At 26.1% G+C, this 17,922-nt stretch overlaps 1 protein-coding gene across 1 annotated transcript; it reads right to left on the bottom strand.

Moving 5' to 3' along the window:
* Positions 1-78: 78 nt before the first annotated feature.
* LOC148201536 (uncharacterized) lies at positions 79-9,662 on the bottom strand. The gene is made up of 13 exons (XM_088109374.1): positions 9,625-9,662; positions 9,307-9,514; positions 8,614-8,882; positions 8,078-8,242; positions 7,384-7,563; positions 4,799-5,024; positions 3,950-4,218; positions 3,547-3,711; positions 2,922-3,101; positions 2,268-2,496; positions 1,370-1,638; positions 869-1,033; positions 79-447 (listed from the first exon to the last, which is right to left on the bottom strand). Exons 2-13 carry the CDS (start codon positions 9,491-9,493, stop codon positions 241-243), a joined length of 2,511 nt encoding a protein of 836 aa, XP_087965500.1. The 5' UTR covers positions 9,494-9,514; positions 9,625-9,662; the 3' UTR covers positions 79-240.
* Positions 9,663-17,922: the final 8,260 nt, after the last annotated feature.

Below are 17,922 nucleotides of genomic sequence, written 5' to 3' on the forward strand. Positions count from 1 at the left end.
TAAATAAAAACAAAACTTCTCCACCCTTTAATATGACCCTAAAATATTTAAAATTAGAGACTGAAAATTTCTCTTGGATCATAAATAATCATACATTTTATTTATTGGAATACAGTACTTTTCACACATTATTTTATTTGTTCATAAATACAATACATAAGTGCATGGCAATACATTGGACATTTTTCACACATATAACCTTACAAATACTTGAGTTGTGAAGATAAAATAGTATTAAACTCAGAGAAGATGACAGTTAGACATTACATGTCGGAATATAGTTGGTCTTCTATTTGTTGACGCAAGATCATACCTCAAACTTTGAATTTCATCATCCAACATAGTTTGTGTTAACTTAAAATTTTCTTCAATTTTAATTCTTTCAATTCTTTCTTCTTCCAACTTTTCCGACAGAACTGTAGTTTCTTGATTCGACTTTGACCCTTCCTATATAATAAAATAAAATTACCATTTGTAATAACAAAAGAAAAATAATGAAGTAACATTCAATATTCATACTCATATTCTTTTATATATGCAAACATTATATACAAGTATACTTTTATTTTTATTATGTTGTAGAAAAATATTTATTACTTAAGTTATAATATTTGAAAAAAAATACTCAAAATTACAAATGACAAAAATCAGTTCACCTATTGAGTTGATCAATCTAACACAATAAAACAAAAATGACTTCATCTTAATTTAATCAATCTGGTTCAGAAGTTCAAAGTCTTGTTTTAACTCATAGTATACTTTTGTTTCATTGAATTTTAGTTTATAATTTTTTCAGATAAAAAACATTTTTGTGGAGTCTATTTTAATAAAATTTAAGAAATGTTTTCGGAATTTATAAATTCTTTACCTGTGATTTCACAAATGTTCTATTTGTATATGGTTGTCCATTATTCTTTAATATAATCATGTTCACAAGATTGAGAAGTTCCTGAACTTGTTGTAATTGCTTCCTTTCATCCCTAGTTTTGTTATTAAAGAGCACTTTGCGATTATCACATTGGAGTAAAATATCCTACAATAGTATTAGAACTCTATCAAAATTCTAAACAAATAATCTAAACAATTAACATAAAATAGTATTAATTGAATGACTAATAGTTAAGGATGTGATTGAACAATATGGCTATATCTTTATTTATTTAAAATATAGTTTGAATATAAAAAATATATGTTAAAGAATATTTTTTATTTTGCTGTTAATTTTATTATATATATATATATATATATATATATATAAATGTAAAACAAATTTTTTTAATAAATTATTTTTCAATAACACCTAAAGATTTAGGAATAATGAAAATAAACAATTATATATATTCATTTACATTATAATACAATAAAATACCTTAAGAGCTTGTGGACATTCTTGACCTAAATAGTCATCCAGTGTCACTTTGTTATATTCAAGCTCATCTCCTCCGGTGAAAACTATGATCAAGTAGTCAATAACTTTATATCCAAACAAAGTTTGCAAGACACGTAAAGTAGCTTGTTCTTCTTCAGAAAAACGAGTTCTAACAGAAAATATCACAAGAATTGCATGAATTCCATTTTTTGCCATATCCAAACACTTGATTATTTCTTTCTCGATAGAATCAGTTCCATCAAATAATCCTACAAAATATATTAAGCTTTAAATTTAACATTAAATCATTTATATTTATGCATATTAATGATTCTTACAAGAAGACAATACTATGACTTTCAATAACATAATTACTTTAATTAAAACCACAATAAGCAAAATTAAAATAAAGTCCAAACTTTTCAAAGACCATAAAAAAAATTTATATATATATATATATATATATATATATATATATATATATATATATATATATATATATATATATATATATATATATATATATATCCATGGACATATTTCATGGTTAATGATACAATTTCAAAACTAAAATTTTTCAAAAGATAAGAACAAAATCAAAGAAATTAAAAATAAAACCCTTTTCCTTTTGGCCTTAAAAATATACTTAACCATCAAGACAAAAATATCAAATAGCAAAAGTTGGAGAAAAATGTTAATAATTCTCTTCCTAATATGTATATTAAGGTGTTGATTAGGGTTTCAATTGTTTTAATTTGGATGCAATTTTCATGAAATTGTTTTTAATAAAAAAATAATATTGTTAGCATTCATCAATATTGAAATAATCACGGTAATTATATTTATTTTAATATAAATAAAATATAAATGATTCAACTAATTACAAGTAATATATTACCTGGGGTGTTAATAACATTAATAATTGATCCATCTTTTGTGACATTTTGTTGTAATTCACAACTGCGTGACATACTAGAAGAATATCTGCTTGATTTAAAAGCATTTTTTCCAAGAATGCTATTTCCTGTTGCACTTTTACCATTTCCAGTTCTTCCAACTAAAACTAGAGTCTTCTTTTCAATAACCGAGGATTTTTTGTGTTCTATCATATCAAATTGAGGTTGCAACTGCATGTTAAAAATAACATAAATAAACAATAAAAAGTAAAATGTAGAAGCAATTGAAAATCTATTTTAAAACATAAATTATATATATATATATATATATATATATATATATATTTATAATGACATATGTTGCATAATTTTCATTTTAAAACATATAATATAAATTTCCAAGTTCATTTCAAACTCATTTAATATGAACAAGTTAACGAAAATCTATAAGCACATTTATTATCAACTTGTAAAAAGAACTTAAGATTTGAATAGAAAACTTTGAATGGTAGAATACGAAAGTGTATGACAATGCATCACACACATACATCGTACATTGTATACATAGTATAATTATACGTACACATAACTTTTCAAATACTTGAGTTGAGAAGATAAAATAATACTAAATCAGAAAGGTGACAGTTAGAAATTACTTGTCGGGATATATGTTGTCTTCTATTTGCTGACTCAAGATTATACTTCAAACTTTGAATTTTATCATTCAACTTAGCTTCTGTTAACTTAAAATTTTCTTCAATCTTAAGTCTTTCAACTCTTTCTTCTTCCAGCTTTTCCCAAAGATTTTTAGTTTCTTGCTTCAATTTTGACCCTTCCTATATATACTCACATAAAATTATCATTTCTAATAACAAAACAAAAATAATGAAGTAACATTCAATATTCATACTCATATATATTCTTTTACATATGCAAAATACTTATATACAACTATATTAATATTTTTATTATGCTGTAGAGAATATTTATTACTTATGTTATAATATCATATAATATAATATTGAAAAATACTCAAAATTACAAATAACAAAATCAATTCACCCCACTGAGTTGATCAATCTAACACAATAAAACAATAATGACTTCAACTTAATTTAATCAATCGCTGTTTTCAGAAGTCCAAAGTCTTGTTTTACCTCATCGAACCCTTTTGTTTGCATTTGCATTTTAGTATATAATATGTTTAAGTAAATATAATTTTTTGTGGAGTCTATTTTAATAAATTTTAAGAAATTTTTTCAAAATTTATAAATCTTTTACCTGTGATTTCACAAATGTTCTATTTGTATATGGTTGTCCATTATTCTTTAATATAACCATGTTCACAAGATTGAGAAGTTCCTCAACTTGTTGTAGTTGCTTCTTTTTGTCCTTAGTTTTGTTGTTAAAGAGTACTTTGCGATTGTCACATTGGAGCAAAATATCCTACAATAGTATTAGAACTCTATCAAAATAATCAAAGTTCTAGATATATAATCTAAACAATTAGCATAAAATAGTATTAATTGGATGGTTATTAGATAAGCATGTAATTGAAGAATATATATTTAAAACTCTAAATTTTTTTATTAAGTTAATTTTTTAATAAAAATTAATATAGATTTAGGAATAACAAGAATAAACAATTGTACATATTCATTTAAATAATAGTATAATAAGATACCTTAAGAGCTATTGGACATTCTTGACCTAAATAATCATCTAGTGTTACTTGATTATATTCAAGCTCATCTCCTCCGGTGAACACTATGACCATATAGTCAATAATTTTGTGTCCAAACAAAGTTTGCAAGACACGTAAAGTAGCTTGTTCTTCTTCAGAAAAACGAGTTCTAACCGAAAACACCACAAGAATTGCATGAATTCCATCTATTGCCAAATCCAAACACTTGAGAATTTCTTTCTCGACAGAATCACTTCCATCAAATAACCCTACAAAATATATTGGGTTTTAGATTTAAAATTAAATCATTTATATTTATACATGTGATATTTATGGTTCGTATAATACAAGAAGACAACACTTTAACTTTCAAGAACATAATTAATAAACAAAATAAAAAAAAACATTCAAAAAGACAAAAAAACAAAATTTATATATATATATATATATATATATATATATATATATATATATGACATAAGTTATTGTTATTGTTAAAGAAAAAATTTCAAGAGTTTTTCAAAAGATAAAAATTATAAGAACAAAATCAAGGAATTAAAAATAAAAACCTTTTACTTTTGGCCTTCAAAAATAAACTTAAGCATCAAGACAAAAATATCAAATACCAAAAGTTGGAGAAAAATGTTCACTCTTCCTAATATGTATATTGTGATGTTGGGTAGGTTTATTTTTAAGTTGTTTTAATTTAGATGCAATTTCCATTAAATTTTATTTAATAAAAAAATAATATTATTAACATTCATCAATATTGAAACAATCAAGGTAATTATATTTGTTTTAATATAACTAAAATATAAATTATACAATGAATTATAAGTAACATATTACCTGGGGTGTTAATAACAGTAATAATTGATCCATCTTTTGTGATATTTTGTTGTAATTCGCAAATAGGTGACATATTAGAAGAATATCTGTTTGATTTAAAAGCATTTCTTCCAAGAATGCTATTTCCAGTTGAACTTTTACCATTTCCAGTTCGTCCGACTAAAACAAGAGTCTTCTTTTCATTAACCAAAGATTTCTGCTCTATCATATCAAATTCAGATTGCAACTGCAAGTTAAAATAACATAAATAAACAATAACAAGTAAATATGTTGAAACAATTAAATAATTATTTTAAAGAATACATTTTAGACTTAAATATTAATTTGGTTTCTATTTTAAATTAAGTTTACTCAGTCTTAATATTTTTTTTCCAATTTGATCCCGTCAATTTATTTGAATTTGACTCTTTTGCTAATATTTATTAACAAATAGTGAATAATATCTTTTATGTGTCAATGTGATTTTTTAATTTTTCAAAAAATATTCATGTATCAAGTTAATATCTTGTCACATATCGTGATCAATGTCACATATTAAAATTAATGTTTTATATTTAATTTAATTCTTATATTGGTTAGTTTTATTAAATTTAGTTCTATTTTATAAATAGATCAATGTTTCTTTTCAAATTGAGACCATTTTTTTATAAATTTATACTAATATTTTTATAAAAATTTATATTTTTATTAAATATTTCTGACTTAATGTTTTAATTGGCCTAAAATTAGAACGAAAAATTTAAAGAAGAGGACAAACACCACTGATTTAAAAACGAAAGAGGTTAACAATCACGTGATTTTAAAATTTTAAATTAATGATTTTATTCTCTACTTTTAAAATTTTCATTCTAACTTTAAATCAACTCCCACCCTAAATTAAAAATATTTAACAAAAATGTAAATTTTAATATAAATATTAACATAAAATTTATATAAAAATTAAATTTGATCCCAAACAAAGACAAAATTGTTATTTAAGAAAAAATGAAACTATATGAAACAAAAATAATAAATATAGAAATCAAATTTAACATAAAACATTAACATTAAGATTAACACGTGTAAGTGATATTGACATCTATCATAATATTGACTTCACATTAAATATTATTTAAAATTAAAAAAAAATCACGAAATAATAATGTCAATTAATTATTTAAATTATGTTAGAAAAACAATCAAATTGAATAAAATTAGAACGAAACTAAACAAAAATTGCAGCTAAATTAAATAAATTTAATAAAAATTAAAACCAAAATTAGTATTTAAGCCTTATATATATATATATATATATATATATATATATATATATATATATATATATATATATATATATATATATATATGGGATTTGCTAACGCGCGTACGCCTGTTTTTCAGTTGGTACATTTTAGCAATGTGTACCGGATTTTAGTAGACAAAAATATCCTTATATATTATATTATGGATTCCAAGTTTTAAGGTTAAGGGTATTTTAATAATTTTCATTCTCAAAACTTAAAAAAAAAAAAAGAAACCCCCCAAACCCTTACTCACCTCTCTCATTCTTCTCAATCCTTTCTCTTTCATCTCTCTCACTCCAACCTTTTCTCTGTCATCCCTACTGTAGCCTCAATTGAAAAAATCAGAAACACTTGCCTATAAAAAATTTGTCTTTGTAAAGAGTTGAGTCATTGACATATTCACCTTCAAGGCAAAGGTTCATTCAAGATCTCTTCAATTTCACCATCTTCACTAACCTCTCTAATTTCATCATCTGTATTTGTTGAATCATCATCTCTAAAAAATCCCTCCAGGCTAATTACCAATTCTTTCGGATGTCATTATACTTGTGAAAATTAGATAAAATTATATACGACAAAAATTATAAAATGAAAACTCATTATCAAGTCATTTTTTGTAAGAAATTGTTTAACAACTGAGTGTTTCTGATTTTTTTTTCCAGGTCAATTACCAATTCCTTTGATGTCATTATGCTTGTGAAAATTAGATAAAATTAGATAAGACAAAAATTATAAAATAAAAACTCATTATAAAATCATTTTTTGTAAGAAATTATTTAAGAGTGAGTATTTCTGATTTTTTTTCCAGGTCAATTACCAATTCCTTTATGCTTGTGAAAATTGGATAAAATTAGATAAGACAAAAATTATAAGATGAAAACTCATTATAAAATCATTTTTTTGTAAGATTGTTTAACTGCAAGTGTTTCTGATTTTTTCAATTGGGGCTACCGTAAGGATGACAGAGAAAAGATTGAAGTGAGAAAGAGGAAGAGAAATGGTTGAGAGGAATGAGAGAGGTGAGTAAGGGTTTGGGGGTTTCTTTTTTTTTTTTTAATTTTGAGAATGAAAATTATTAAAATACCCTTACCCTTTAAACTTAGAATCCATGATATATAAGGATATTTTTGTCTACTAAAACCCGGTACACATTGCTAAAATGTACCCACTAATAAAAAACAGGCGTACGCGCGTTAGCAAACCCATATATATATATATATATATATATATATATATATATATATATATATATATATATATATATATATAATACTAAATCAGAATGTGACAGTGAGAAATTACTTGTCGGGATATATGTGGCCTTTGTTTTGCTGACTCAAGATTATACTTCAAACTTTGAATTTCATCATTCAACTTAGCTTCTGTTAATTTAAAATTTTCTTCAATCTTAAGTCTTTCAACTCTTTCTTCTTCCAACTTTTCCCAAACATTTGCAGTTTCTTGCTTCAATTTTGACCCTGCCTATATATTAAAATAAAATCATCATTTGTAATAACAAAAGAACAATAATAAAGTAATATTCAATTTTCATACTCATATATGAAAATACTTACATATGATTATATTTTTATTTTTCTTATATTGTATAAGCATCAAAATATTAATTTTTTTACATTTTTTCAATTTATTCAATTTTCAAGCGCATGAAATAGATACCAAGAAAAAGTTAAGAAACCAAAATGTCAATATTTTTTCAACAATATATAAAACTGCTTTAATTTAGTTTTTAACATTTGTATGACCGTCATCACTCCATAAAAATTAACTTATTACAAAAAGAACAAGAAAATTGAAAATTATTTCATAACCCCAGCAAAAGAAAAGGAAGCAATATAAGATGATCAATACTAACATGATAAACTACACAAAATCACTTCAACTTAATTTATAATCATTCTCTTGTTTGAATAGTCGAGCAAAATCTGAAGAAAGTTTTGATTTTAAAACATATTCATAATTAATAAAAAATATTTACCTGTGATTTCACAAATATCTTATTTGTATATGGTTGTCCGTTATTCTTCGATATGACGAGGTTTACAAGATCCACAAGTTGTTGAATTTGTTGTAATTGTTTTGTTTCATCTTTAGTCTTGTTATCAAAAAGCACTCTGCGATTCTCACATTGAAGTAAAATATCCTACAACAATATTAAAACTCTATCAAAATCATCAAATTTCTAAAATCCTATACAATCTAAAATATTTTACTCACCTTTTTTTTTTCTAATATGGCCAATTATTTCTTTTTACTTTTTTTTATGTTACGAATAAAAATGAAATATTTTAAATTGACATTAAAAAGTTATCATACACAACACTACGGGGGTATTTGTCAATTTTAATATTTTAAAGTATGTTTAATATTACTTATTATCATATCCATTAGTAAAAATATCTTTTAATCATATATATGATAATTAAATCAAATATTACTTATTATTTTCTAAATTTTTGACAAGTAATAAGAATTATGATATAATAATAACGAGAATAAAAAATAAATTTATACCTTAAGGGGTTGTGGACATTCTTGACCTATGTAATCATCTAAAGTCTCTTTATTATATTCAAGTTCATCTCCTCCCGTGAAGACTATAATCATGTAGTCAACAATTTTGTGTCCAAACAAAGTTTGCAAGATACTTAAAATAACTTGTTCTTCTTCAGAAAAACGAGTTCTAACAGAGAACACCACAAGAAGTGCATGAATTCCATTTTTAGCCAAATCAATACATTTGATTATTTCTTTTTCGATAGAATCACTTCCATCAAATAGTCCTACAAAAATATATATTAATGTCAAAAGTTAAAAACAAAACAAAATCATCTAATGAATTTTTTTCAAAGACAAAAAATAAGACCAAAATTAAGGAATTAAACAAAAATATTTTATTTATGACATCTAAAATTGAAACAAGATAAAATTATGAAAAAATAGAGATAGGAGAAAAATGGTACTAGTACTCTTTCTGATATTTTTATTTTAATGGTAATAAAATAATATATTTATTGTGATATTGAGTAGGTTTGATTTGTAAGTTGTATTGATTTAAGAGTGAAACTTATAAAAAATATGTAATTTTCAATCAAATTTAGCTAATAAGAAAGAGAATATTGTTAGCATATATTGAGATAATCAAGATAACATTTTAACTTAAATGAAATACAAATTATACAATAAATTACAAGTAATTTGAATTACCTGGGGTGTCAATGACATTAATAATGGATCCATCTTTTGTGATAGTTTTTTGTAATTCACACACACGAGTTTTTGATTTAAAAGCCTTTTTCCTGAGAATGTTATTTCCTGTTGAACTTTTACCATTTCCAGCTCGTCCAATTAAAACTAATGTCTTCTCTTTATTTAATAAGGAAATTGGTTCCATTCTATCAAATTCAGGTTGCAACTGCAGAGTAAATGTAATTTGGAGAAAACAATAACAAAAAAATTAAACAAATAATATGTTAAAATAATTAAGACAAGAAAATATTTTGAAGCATGAAATATAGTGCATACATATATACTTATAATTATAGTGACCTTTGAATGATTTGATAAACTGGTTTTGCTTGAATTATCTAACTTTGAGAACCATTTTATAGTTGCTCAAGTAAGAAACTAAACTTGTTTAAGAAAATATAAATGAAAAGGAAGCACATTAAAAAGAATAATCAAAGTGTGGTTGAAAGTAACAAGATAATAATATACCTGTTTGAAAGTATCAAGATAATAATATATACCTAATATGAGATGTGAAAAAGGAATTAACAGGGTAATGATATATAATTCTAAGTTTCAATAACAAGAAATTGTAAGTTCCAATCACAAGAAACATGTCTTCATATACTTCAGAAAATAGAAAAATATGTTAAACAAATAAAGTTAAAGTTTGCAAAATCTCACAATCATATTAATAATTTCAAATAAATATATACTACATTTCGAAATATACTTAGCAATTCTACCATCTTTATATTCCTGTGTAACACAAATTTATTTATATTTCTAATTAATTTTTAAGTGCCTGTACATATCTAAAATTAATATATTTTTAATGATAGTAATGTTAATATATTTGAATGGGAATAAATTATGAAATCTGTAACTATATGGTAATATTATATATCATTATTATTATTTCTTGAATTTTTAATATAATTTTCACTTATCAATTTGTAAGTTTGTATAGAAGGACATATGATTGTTCTTATAAAGCATATTACTATTTTATTTATGTTCATTAGAAACTGTTATATTTTGAGTGATAATTACACTATGTTTATGGAGTTAAAGATGTATGCTTTATTCTAGGTTATTTAACGAATCATTTTCTAGGAATAATAATATATAAGACTTAAACTTATAATTTAGTTTTTTTTTAAATTTTTTTTGTTTATATATATATATATATATATATATATGTATATATGTGTATATACATATATATATATATATATATATATATATATATATATATATATATATAACTTTATTTTTCAGTTTTTAAAATTATTATCTTTTAAAATGTAAATTCTTTATTTTTTCTAAATTTCTTATGGGATAATCGTAAATAAACTTTCAAAAATTATATTTTTCAATTCATAAGATATATAATATGATTTCTCAATATATTTCATACGACTGTCCTAAATCTTCGTTATCAAATAGATAATAAACAATATAGATAGACTAAGTTAGTATTATTTTTTCCGTAATTTAAATATGTAAATATCGTACAATATTATCCATAATAATATCAATAATATTTATTGTCTCAACAAAAGGAAAGACACCATGCTAAAACAACAATTCGAAGTATTTCAAAAGAAAATAATTACATATTAGATTAACCTTATTGGTCACCTAATTGAAATATGAAAGTTTTATGAAAATAAATTATTGATTTTTATTAAATCTGAATGTATCCACTACTAAGTTTGAGATATTATTTAATGATCTTAAATTCTAAGAAAGACAACAATAAAATAGGAGCAAGTATATTGAAAGAAGAGAATGTTATAAGCTGAGTCTGTAAGGTTCTGGAAACTATATGGGCTATTGGGCCTTATTTTCTGAGGCAGACCCAAAGGGCCAAAGGCACTATGACCTTAGAAGGAGTTCCTTCATTTTTCCAAGCTCTGAACTAATTTCCAGTCACTCTTTCTCTCTCTAAACTCAGTTTCATTTTCCTCCTCCTTGCTCTACCTTCTCTCTACCCTAACACTTATTTGAATTGTTGAAATTTCAAATAGGTAGTGTGCTTTCGTTCACGGAGTTGAGAGCTTCCCTTTCATCTGATTGAAATTCTGATTTGGACGGGTAAGTCAATTTCTCCACTCTTCTTGACCCTAGGGCTTATTACTTTACTGGTTGTATGCAATTAGCGGTGCTCCATTTTGATTCTCTGTCTATTCTAGCTCTAAGAGCTGTTTTCATCACCATTTAGGTGGTTGTAGGGCACTGTTGGATTCTCACTGTGAGGGGCACGGTTAGGGCACTCTAGTTGAATATACTGTTTGACTTCCAAGTAAGGGGAGCTAATTATTTTTGTATGAATTTATTTTATAAAAATATATGCATATGAATGTTGAACTGGTGTGCTCTTGTGAAACTGTTTTATGACCTTTATTGTATTGGGTGTTATAATTGAAACTGTGAAATTGTGCATGTTGTGATGTGATGAATTTAATTAGTTTTGAATGAGTTTGTTGGCTGAAATTGATCTTGTTGGAAGGTCGGGAGTAAGAGTTCTGTAATAGCATGTATATGGGTATTAAATAGATGTACATGTACTGTTTGAGGTTGCGGTGAGAAGAAGTGAAAATATTAAAGTTAGGCATTTCAGATTTAGAGCATAAGAGAAGTATTGTTTGAGGTTGCTGTGAGAGGAAGTGAAAATATTAAAATTAGGCATTTCAGATTTAGAGCATAAGAGAACAAGGTAGATAATTTAAATAAATTAATTGTTAATTATTGACAGCCTTTCTTTGTTGGTAGGATAGAGGAACCTTAAAAACCTGAGTTGACACATCCCTGATCATAGAGCAGCCTTGGCCTGGTCCAGTCAGTTGTGACTAGTCATATGTGCTGGCGTCGAAGGTGAGTTTGATGCGTTCAGACATCTGGGTCCTCTCCGGTGACCAATTTAGGTAAAGAAAGATCTCTACTAGGATGAAAATAAAATAAAACAAGTTACTTGTAAATGCATAAAGTTATCATCTGTTAATTTCTAGTCAATTATAATTTTAGAAAATCAGTCACTGTATGTTTGGAATTCAAAGTAAGGATCCATATATAAATATATATATATATATATATATATATATAATAAATAAGGATAATTGTTTCTTATATTGAAACGTGAGTGTTAATCAATAATTATATTACTTGTAGGTATGTATAAATTGATGCATTTTATGAGCTGTTATGGGTTAGTTGGAGTTGTTTGATTCTTGGTATTGATTAACTTAGATTCAATTGTGGAGATGTTATTTTTATAATTTGTGAGTGGTGAGTAATGTATATTGTTGAGATTGTGTATATGTTGATTGTGGCAAAAAGTATATGATTACAAAGTGATGAAAGTATGATCCAAGTTGTAAATCAAGTTCCATCTGTGTAGGATCTCTTGGTGAGATCCTTAGTGTAGAATGATTGCATGGTAGCTCAGTCTTGAGGGTTTTCCTGACACTCCAATGGTCTTTCATTCTCAAGTAGAGATGATTCATCCATGTGGTGAGGAGTTGTAGGAGGTCCTAGTCTTGGAGGCTTCCAGTATGCTCCAGGGCGCGGAACGGATTAACCTTGTGAGTGTGGTAGGGTGGAACCCATTGGCAACGACTTTGCAAAGCAGTAGAGGCCACTACGAGTGCATAACCCGCCATAACTCGGCAATCATTCTGGTCCGGATGTGTCGGTCTATAAAGCAATGAGTCTTGTGATGTCAATGTACCATGTTTGAGTGACTTTTGCATGTCGTGTGTGATTGAATAACACGATTTTTATATCTAGCTCACCCTTGCTTATTTGTATTGCTTGTGTATGTTTCTTCTTGCGATGATCATCCATTTGGATGGGAGCAGATGGCGAGGAGGTTCCTTGGAGACAACTTTGGAAGTTGAGGACAATGCTGCTGCCTAGTCTCCTAGGATGTTATTGGTTGATCTTGTAGTATGAAATATTATTTCCCTTTTAGCTTACATTTTAGATATCTTTGGGGTTTAAGCTTATATTCTGAAGTACTTTGAGGATGACTGTAATTCTATTCACTCTCAACTGCTTTCCTATATTATGCATGTGACGTCTTTATTATATATGTTTTCTATATAATTGGGATGTCACATAGTCACAATGAAATTTGTTAAAACAAAATCATGAAGTAACATAATTTTATAGTATGCTAAAAAGTAAGGTTTTGATATGTTAAAGTAAATATTAAAAAATGGTTTTGATATGTTAAAATAACTAAAATTTACATTTTAAATGATTTTATTCAATTAAAAGTTTGTCTTAATCAATTAAAATAGAATAAGTTTGCTAGACTTTGTTTAAAGTTTAAGTAATTTTAGTCACTTCATTTACAATTTTTATAAATTAAAATGTTTTTTTTTTTGCAAACCTCATTAAAACATAATTCAAACTTTCTAATGACTATTTAATATAAACTAGCACTTCTAACATAATATCAACACATTAAAAGACTTTAAAAATAACAATTATTATAATCTAAAAAATTATAACTTTTGTGTTCTGTTATTTTTATAATAATATTAGTTTAAATGATGAGTAATTTAATATGTGAAAGCAACAATCATTTCAATTTATCTAATTATAATTTTTAATTAATCATTTAAAACATAAATTTATAAAATATTTATATAATTAAATGTATTTTTTAAAATTTCTAAAGAGATTTTAATAAATTATTTGTGTCATATTAATATTTTTTCATTTTGCTTATTAGTTTTTTGAATTTGGTCCTACTTTTTCTTAGAATCATGTTACCATAGTGATAATGTAATGTGTAGAAGACAACTTTAGGTAAAAATAAATGCTTTATTCACTAACGAGATGGCTTAACAGAGAGAGAATGCTGCATTCAAACACACTTCGATCTTACACTTAGTATAGATTTTACACTTGATTTGAGTTAAATTTATGTATGTCCTCCTTCAAATTTTATCATATACAAACTTAACACTTACATATTATTCAATAAATGATTTATGTGTTTAGTTCTCCTATTTTTTTTTCTTTTATCTTTAATCTTTTATCCTTTCAAATTTTGTTATTATATGTTTTGGTCTTTGTATTAATATTTTATTAGTAAAAATATTTTTCTTTCATGTCGTTATGTAATGGTGAAATTTGTTTTTAATATCTGTAAATATATTTTACTTTTCGTCTATGTATATGTGTACCTGCAAAATATATTTATTTTGTCTAAGTGGTATAAGATAGATTTTATTTATCACAAGAGTAAGACCATCTTCTGTGTAATGGTTAAGACATTTGGTTTTTCAATAACTCTACTTATATTGGTGTTTTTTCCTCAATAATTCTATAGATGTTCAATCTTCCTTCCTCGGTCTATATTAAGGTAAAATTGGACACTTGAAGAGTTGTATTGGTTTTGGGTATTTACAAGGCTCAAGTCAGAAGTGAAATTTTCAAATGCTTGGAAGGAAAATCTATTATTGTAAATTTTTACTCTGATGATGAAATTAATTAAATCTTATGTTTTTCCTTGATTCATTCAGTTTAAACACATCCTGCTTACCTATATATATGTGTCTAGCCGGTTTAACGTGCAATGCTAGTTATTAATTAATTTACTTAATTAGTATCTACACTCATAATATTAAGACCTATTCTAATATAATTTAGTACACTATCCAGTAGTACCTTACGTTTATAACTCCTAATACTATCATGTATCCACACCATAAAAATTATAAATTCAACAAATCAATGACAAGTAATAGTTGAGACTGCATCAAACATGTTTATAGAATTGAAGTTCACTCAAAACAACCATGAATCACTACACTGATACCATAAAACAATGACAAGTAGCATTTGTTCATCATGTGAATTACGAAATCATGATCAGCCCTATACTAGTCATAATGTATGTAAATTACACATAGACTAATAACCAAAGATAATATCATGTGGAAATCAATAACAAAAGATTGACTTCATTTACCTAATTAATTTATAATTCATTTCAATAAACAGTCAAACATATACGCATCGTAATGCCAAAGTAATTAATTTCCTCTTGCTCATTTGATACACGTACTAGAAACTAGATGAGCTCACTCCCCAAAGCCCTTGCCAAGCTAGGCATATTAGAGGTTTCACAACTGGGTTGAGTGCGTGTCATTTCTCTGTTCACACAGAGAATTATTGTCATTATAATTCATAATGAGTTCGTAGGATAAATCCACAACTCTTAGGTCGTCATAAGGACGAACCACTCTGATAATTTCTCTGTTCACACAGAGAATTATTGTTAGTATGATTCATAATGAGTTCGTACGATAAATCCACAGCTCTTAGGTCGTCATAAGGATGAACCGCTCTGATACCATTAATGTAACATCCCAAATTCTCACACTTGATAATTCATAATTTATGTATTGTACCATTACATTTAAGGTAACATCCCATAATCTCTCACTTGATAATTCATAGTTGATTTATATCTATATGTTTTAAACTCAGATTTAACCTACAAATTCATAAATATAACTCAAATTCTTCTACTTTATTCTTCTATCTCTTTCTTCATTGGCATTGAGTCAAATGACATTCCTTCATCTGCTCCCGTATAACGAATTATACGATCATCGCACATACCCAAACATAAACACAAACAAGTAGGGTGAGCTAACATGCATCCAATCATTTATAAAACATGCATATTTACTTTGATGCACTCAACAAACCTCATATAATAATTATGTCAGACACACTCATACCATCATACAACAATCACATCATAGATACTCATCCATTACTTTGATACACTCAATAGGCACTCATTCCACAATACCCAATAGACACTTATCCCAACGATATGTTGATGAGTGGTCACGGGAGGTTATGCACTTGTGATGCCTTCTACTTCCTCTTACAAATACACTTCCAAAATACTTCATACCATCCACAAGGTTAGTCCTCAACACTATGTCCAAAACCGACACACAGACCAGGACCTCCTGCCCCTCTCACCACATAATTCATCCTTCTCTACTTGAGACTGGATGATTATTAGAGTATCAGGATAACCTCCAACTTCAGGACCCTCAACATCAACATATACACACATACCATGACATTACAGAATCTCTCCGCGAGACTCATACCATGCTCACATTCCTCAACTCATATTATACCCTTATGAAATCTTCCCATAATACTCATATCATGTTCAGATGCATAAATTCAAATTCAATATAATAAATTACAATCATCACAGAAATAATACAAAATGAATATACACAAAATAAATTAACAATACTAAAATATCACCATAAATGGTCACCGGAGAAGAATCAAATGTTTGACGAATCAAACTCACCATAAACGCCAGTACATATGACTAGTCACAACTTACTGGATTTGACAAGGGCTGCTCTATGATCAGGGATGTACCAACTCCGATTTTTAAGATTCCTCTATCCTACCACCACAATTATAATTCATAATTCCATATCTACCACAATAACATGAATTCATCAAAAATTTTCATTCAACAAGATATATTGCACAATAATTTAACAGTACAGAATCTGTTCAACAAGATTTAAGTTAAAAGCTTGTCGAGTATACATCTAGGAAAGAGAGGTGCGTCACAATGGACAAATTAAGTACCAAGTCTTTCCTTAACCAAAGTGTTCCTCAACTAGTTTTAACAAATTTCTTATTTACATATTCAAAACAACAACATATAATATTAACACAGAAATTCAATATAGATAGATATACAATAGGTATTAACAGTATTCACACAGAATTTCAAGACATGAATAATAATAATAAAACAATACTAAATCATAATATAAAAGCTTAGAAAAGTTAGCTCCCCTATCTCTATTCCAAACTTAATCTCTTACTCAGAATTTGTTTCCCCGAAAACCCTCAAGAACCTCTACTCTTCTTACAACTAAAAATTCTTCCTAACTCTTTCTTCTCTATTTCTCAAGCTCTCACTTGATTCTTCCTCTCTTTGTGCAAAATAGCCTCCCCTCTCATGGCTATTTATAGTCCAAAAATTTTACTATTCAACAATTTTTTTAATATTATTTATTATTTTAATATTATTTTAATATTATTTTATTATATTAATATCTTAATCACCACTTACATAATGGATTCCTTAATAATGCCTTAAAACATGGAGTGCTTTATCCACTATCAATATTTTACTTTTTTCTAAAACAAAAAGGTATAAAAGAATTTGAACTCATCACCATAATTTTGCACCAATTAAGCTACCAAAATTTCTTATTTAGCTTTCCACATTTTATTTTTACATAAACTTATTATATTTTCCATTCACAAAGAAATTTATTACTACTAGTAATAAAATTGTTACTATTAAGGTAAATATTTTTCATGGGTCTTACAAAAAGTATTATTATAAGTGAGAAAATATTAGATATAGAGTTGGGTGGATTAATGAATATTAAGATATAGAGAAATGAATGGTTTTTTGTTTAGAAACCCTATAAACTCTAAATCAAAGAGAGAAAACAAAGGAAGAAAGGATAACTAAGTTATAATTTTGTAAAATCCGAGAAAACA

This window comes from Vigna umbellata, chromosome 3 (genome assembly GCF_029865625.1).
Source record: "Vigna umbellata cultivar VRB3 chromosome 3, Vumbellata_1.0, whole genome shotgun sequence".
NCBI lineage: Eukaryota > Viridiplantae > Streptophyta > Magnoliopsida > Fabales > Fabaceae > Vigna > Vigna umbellata.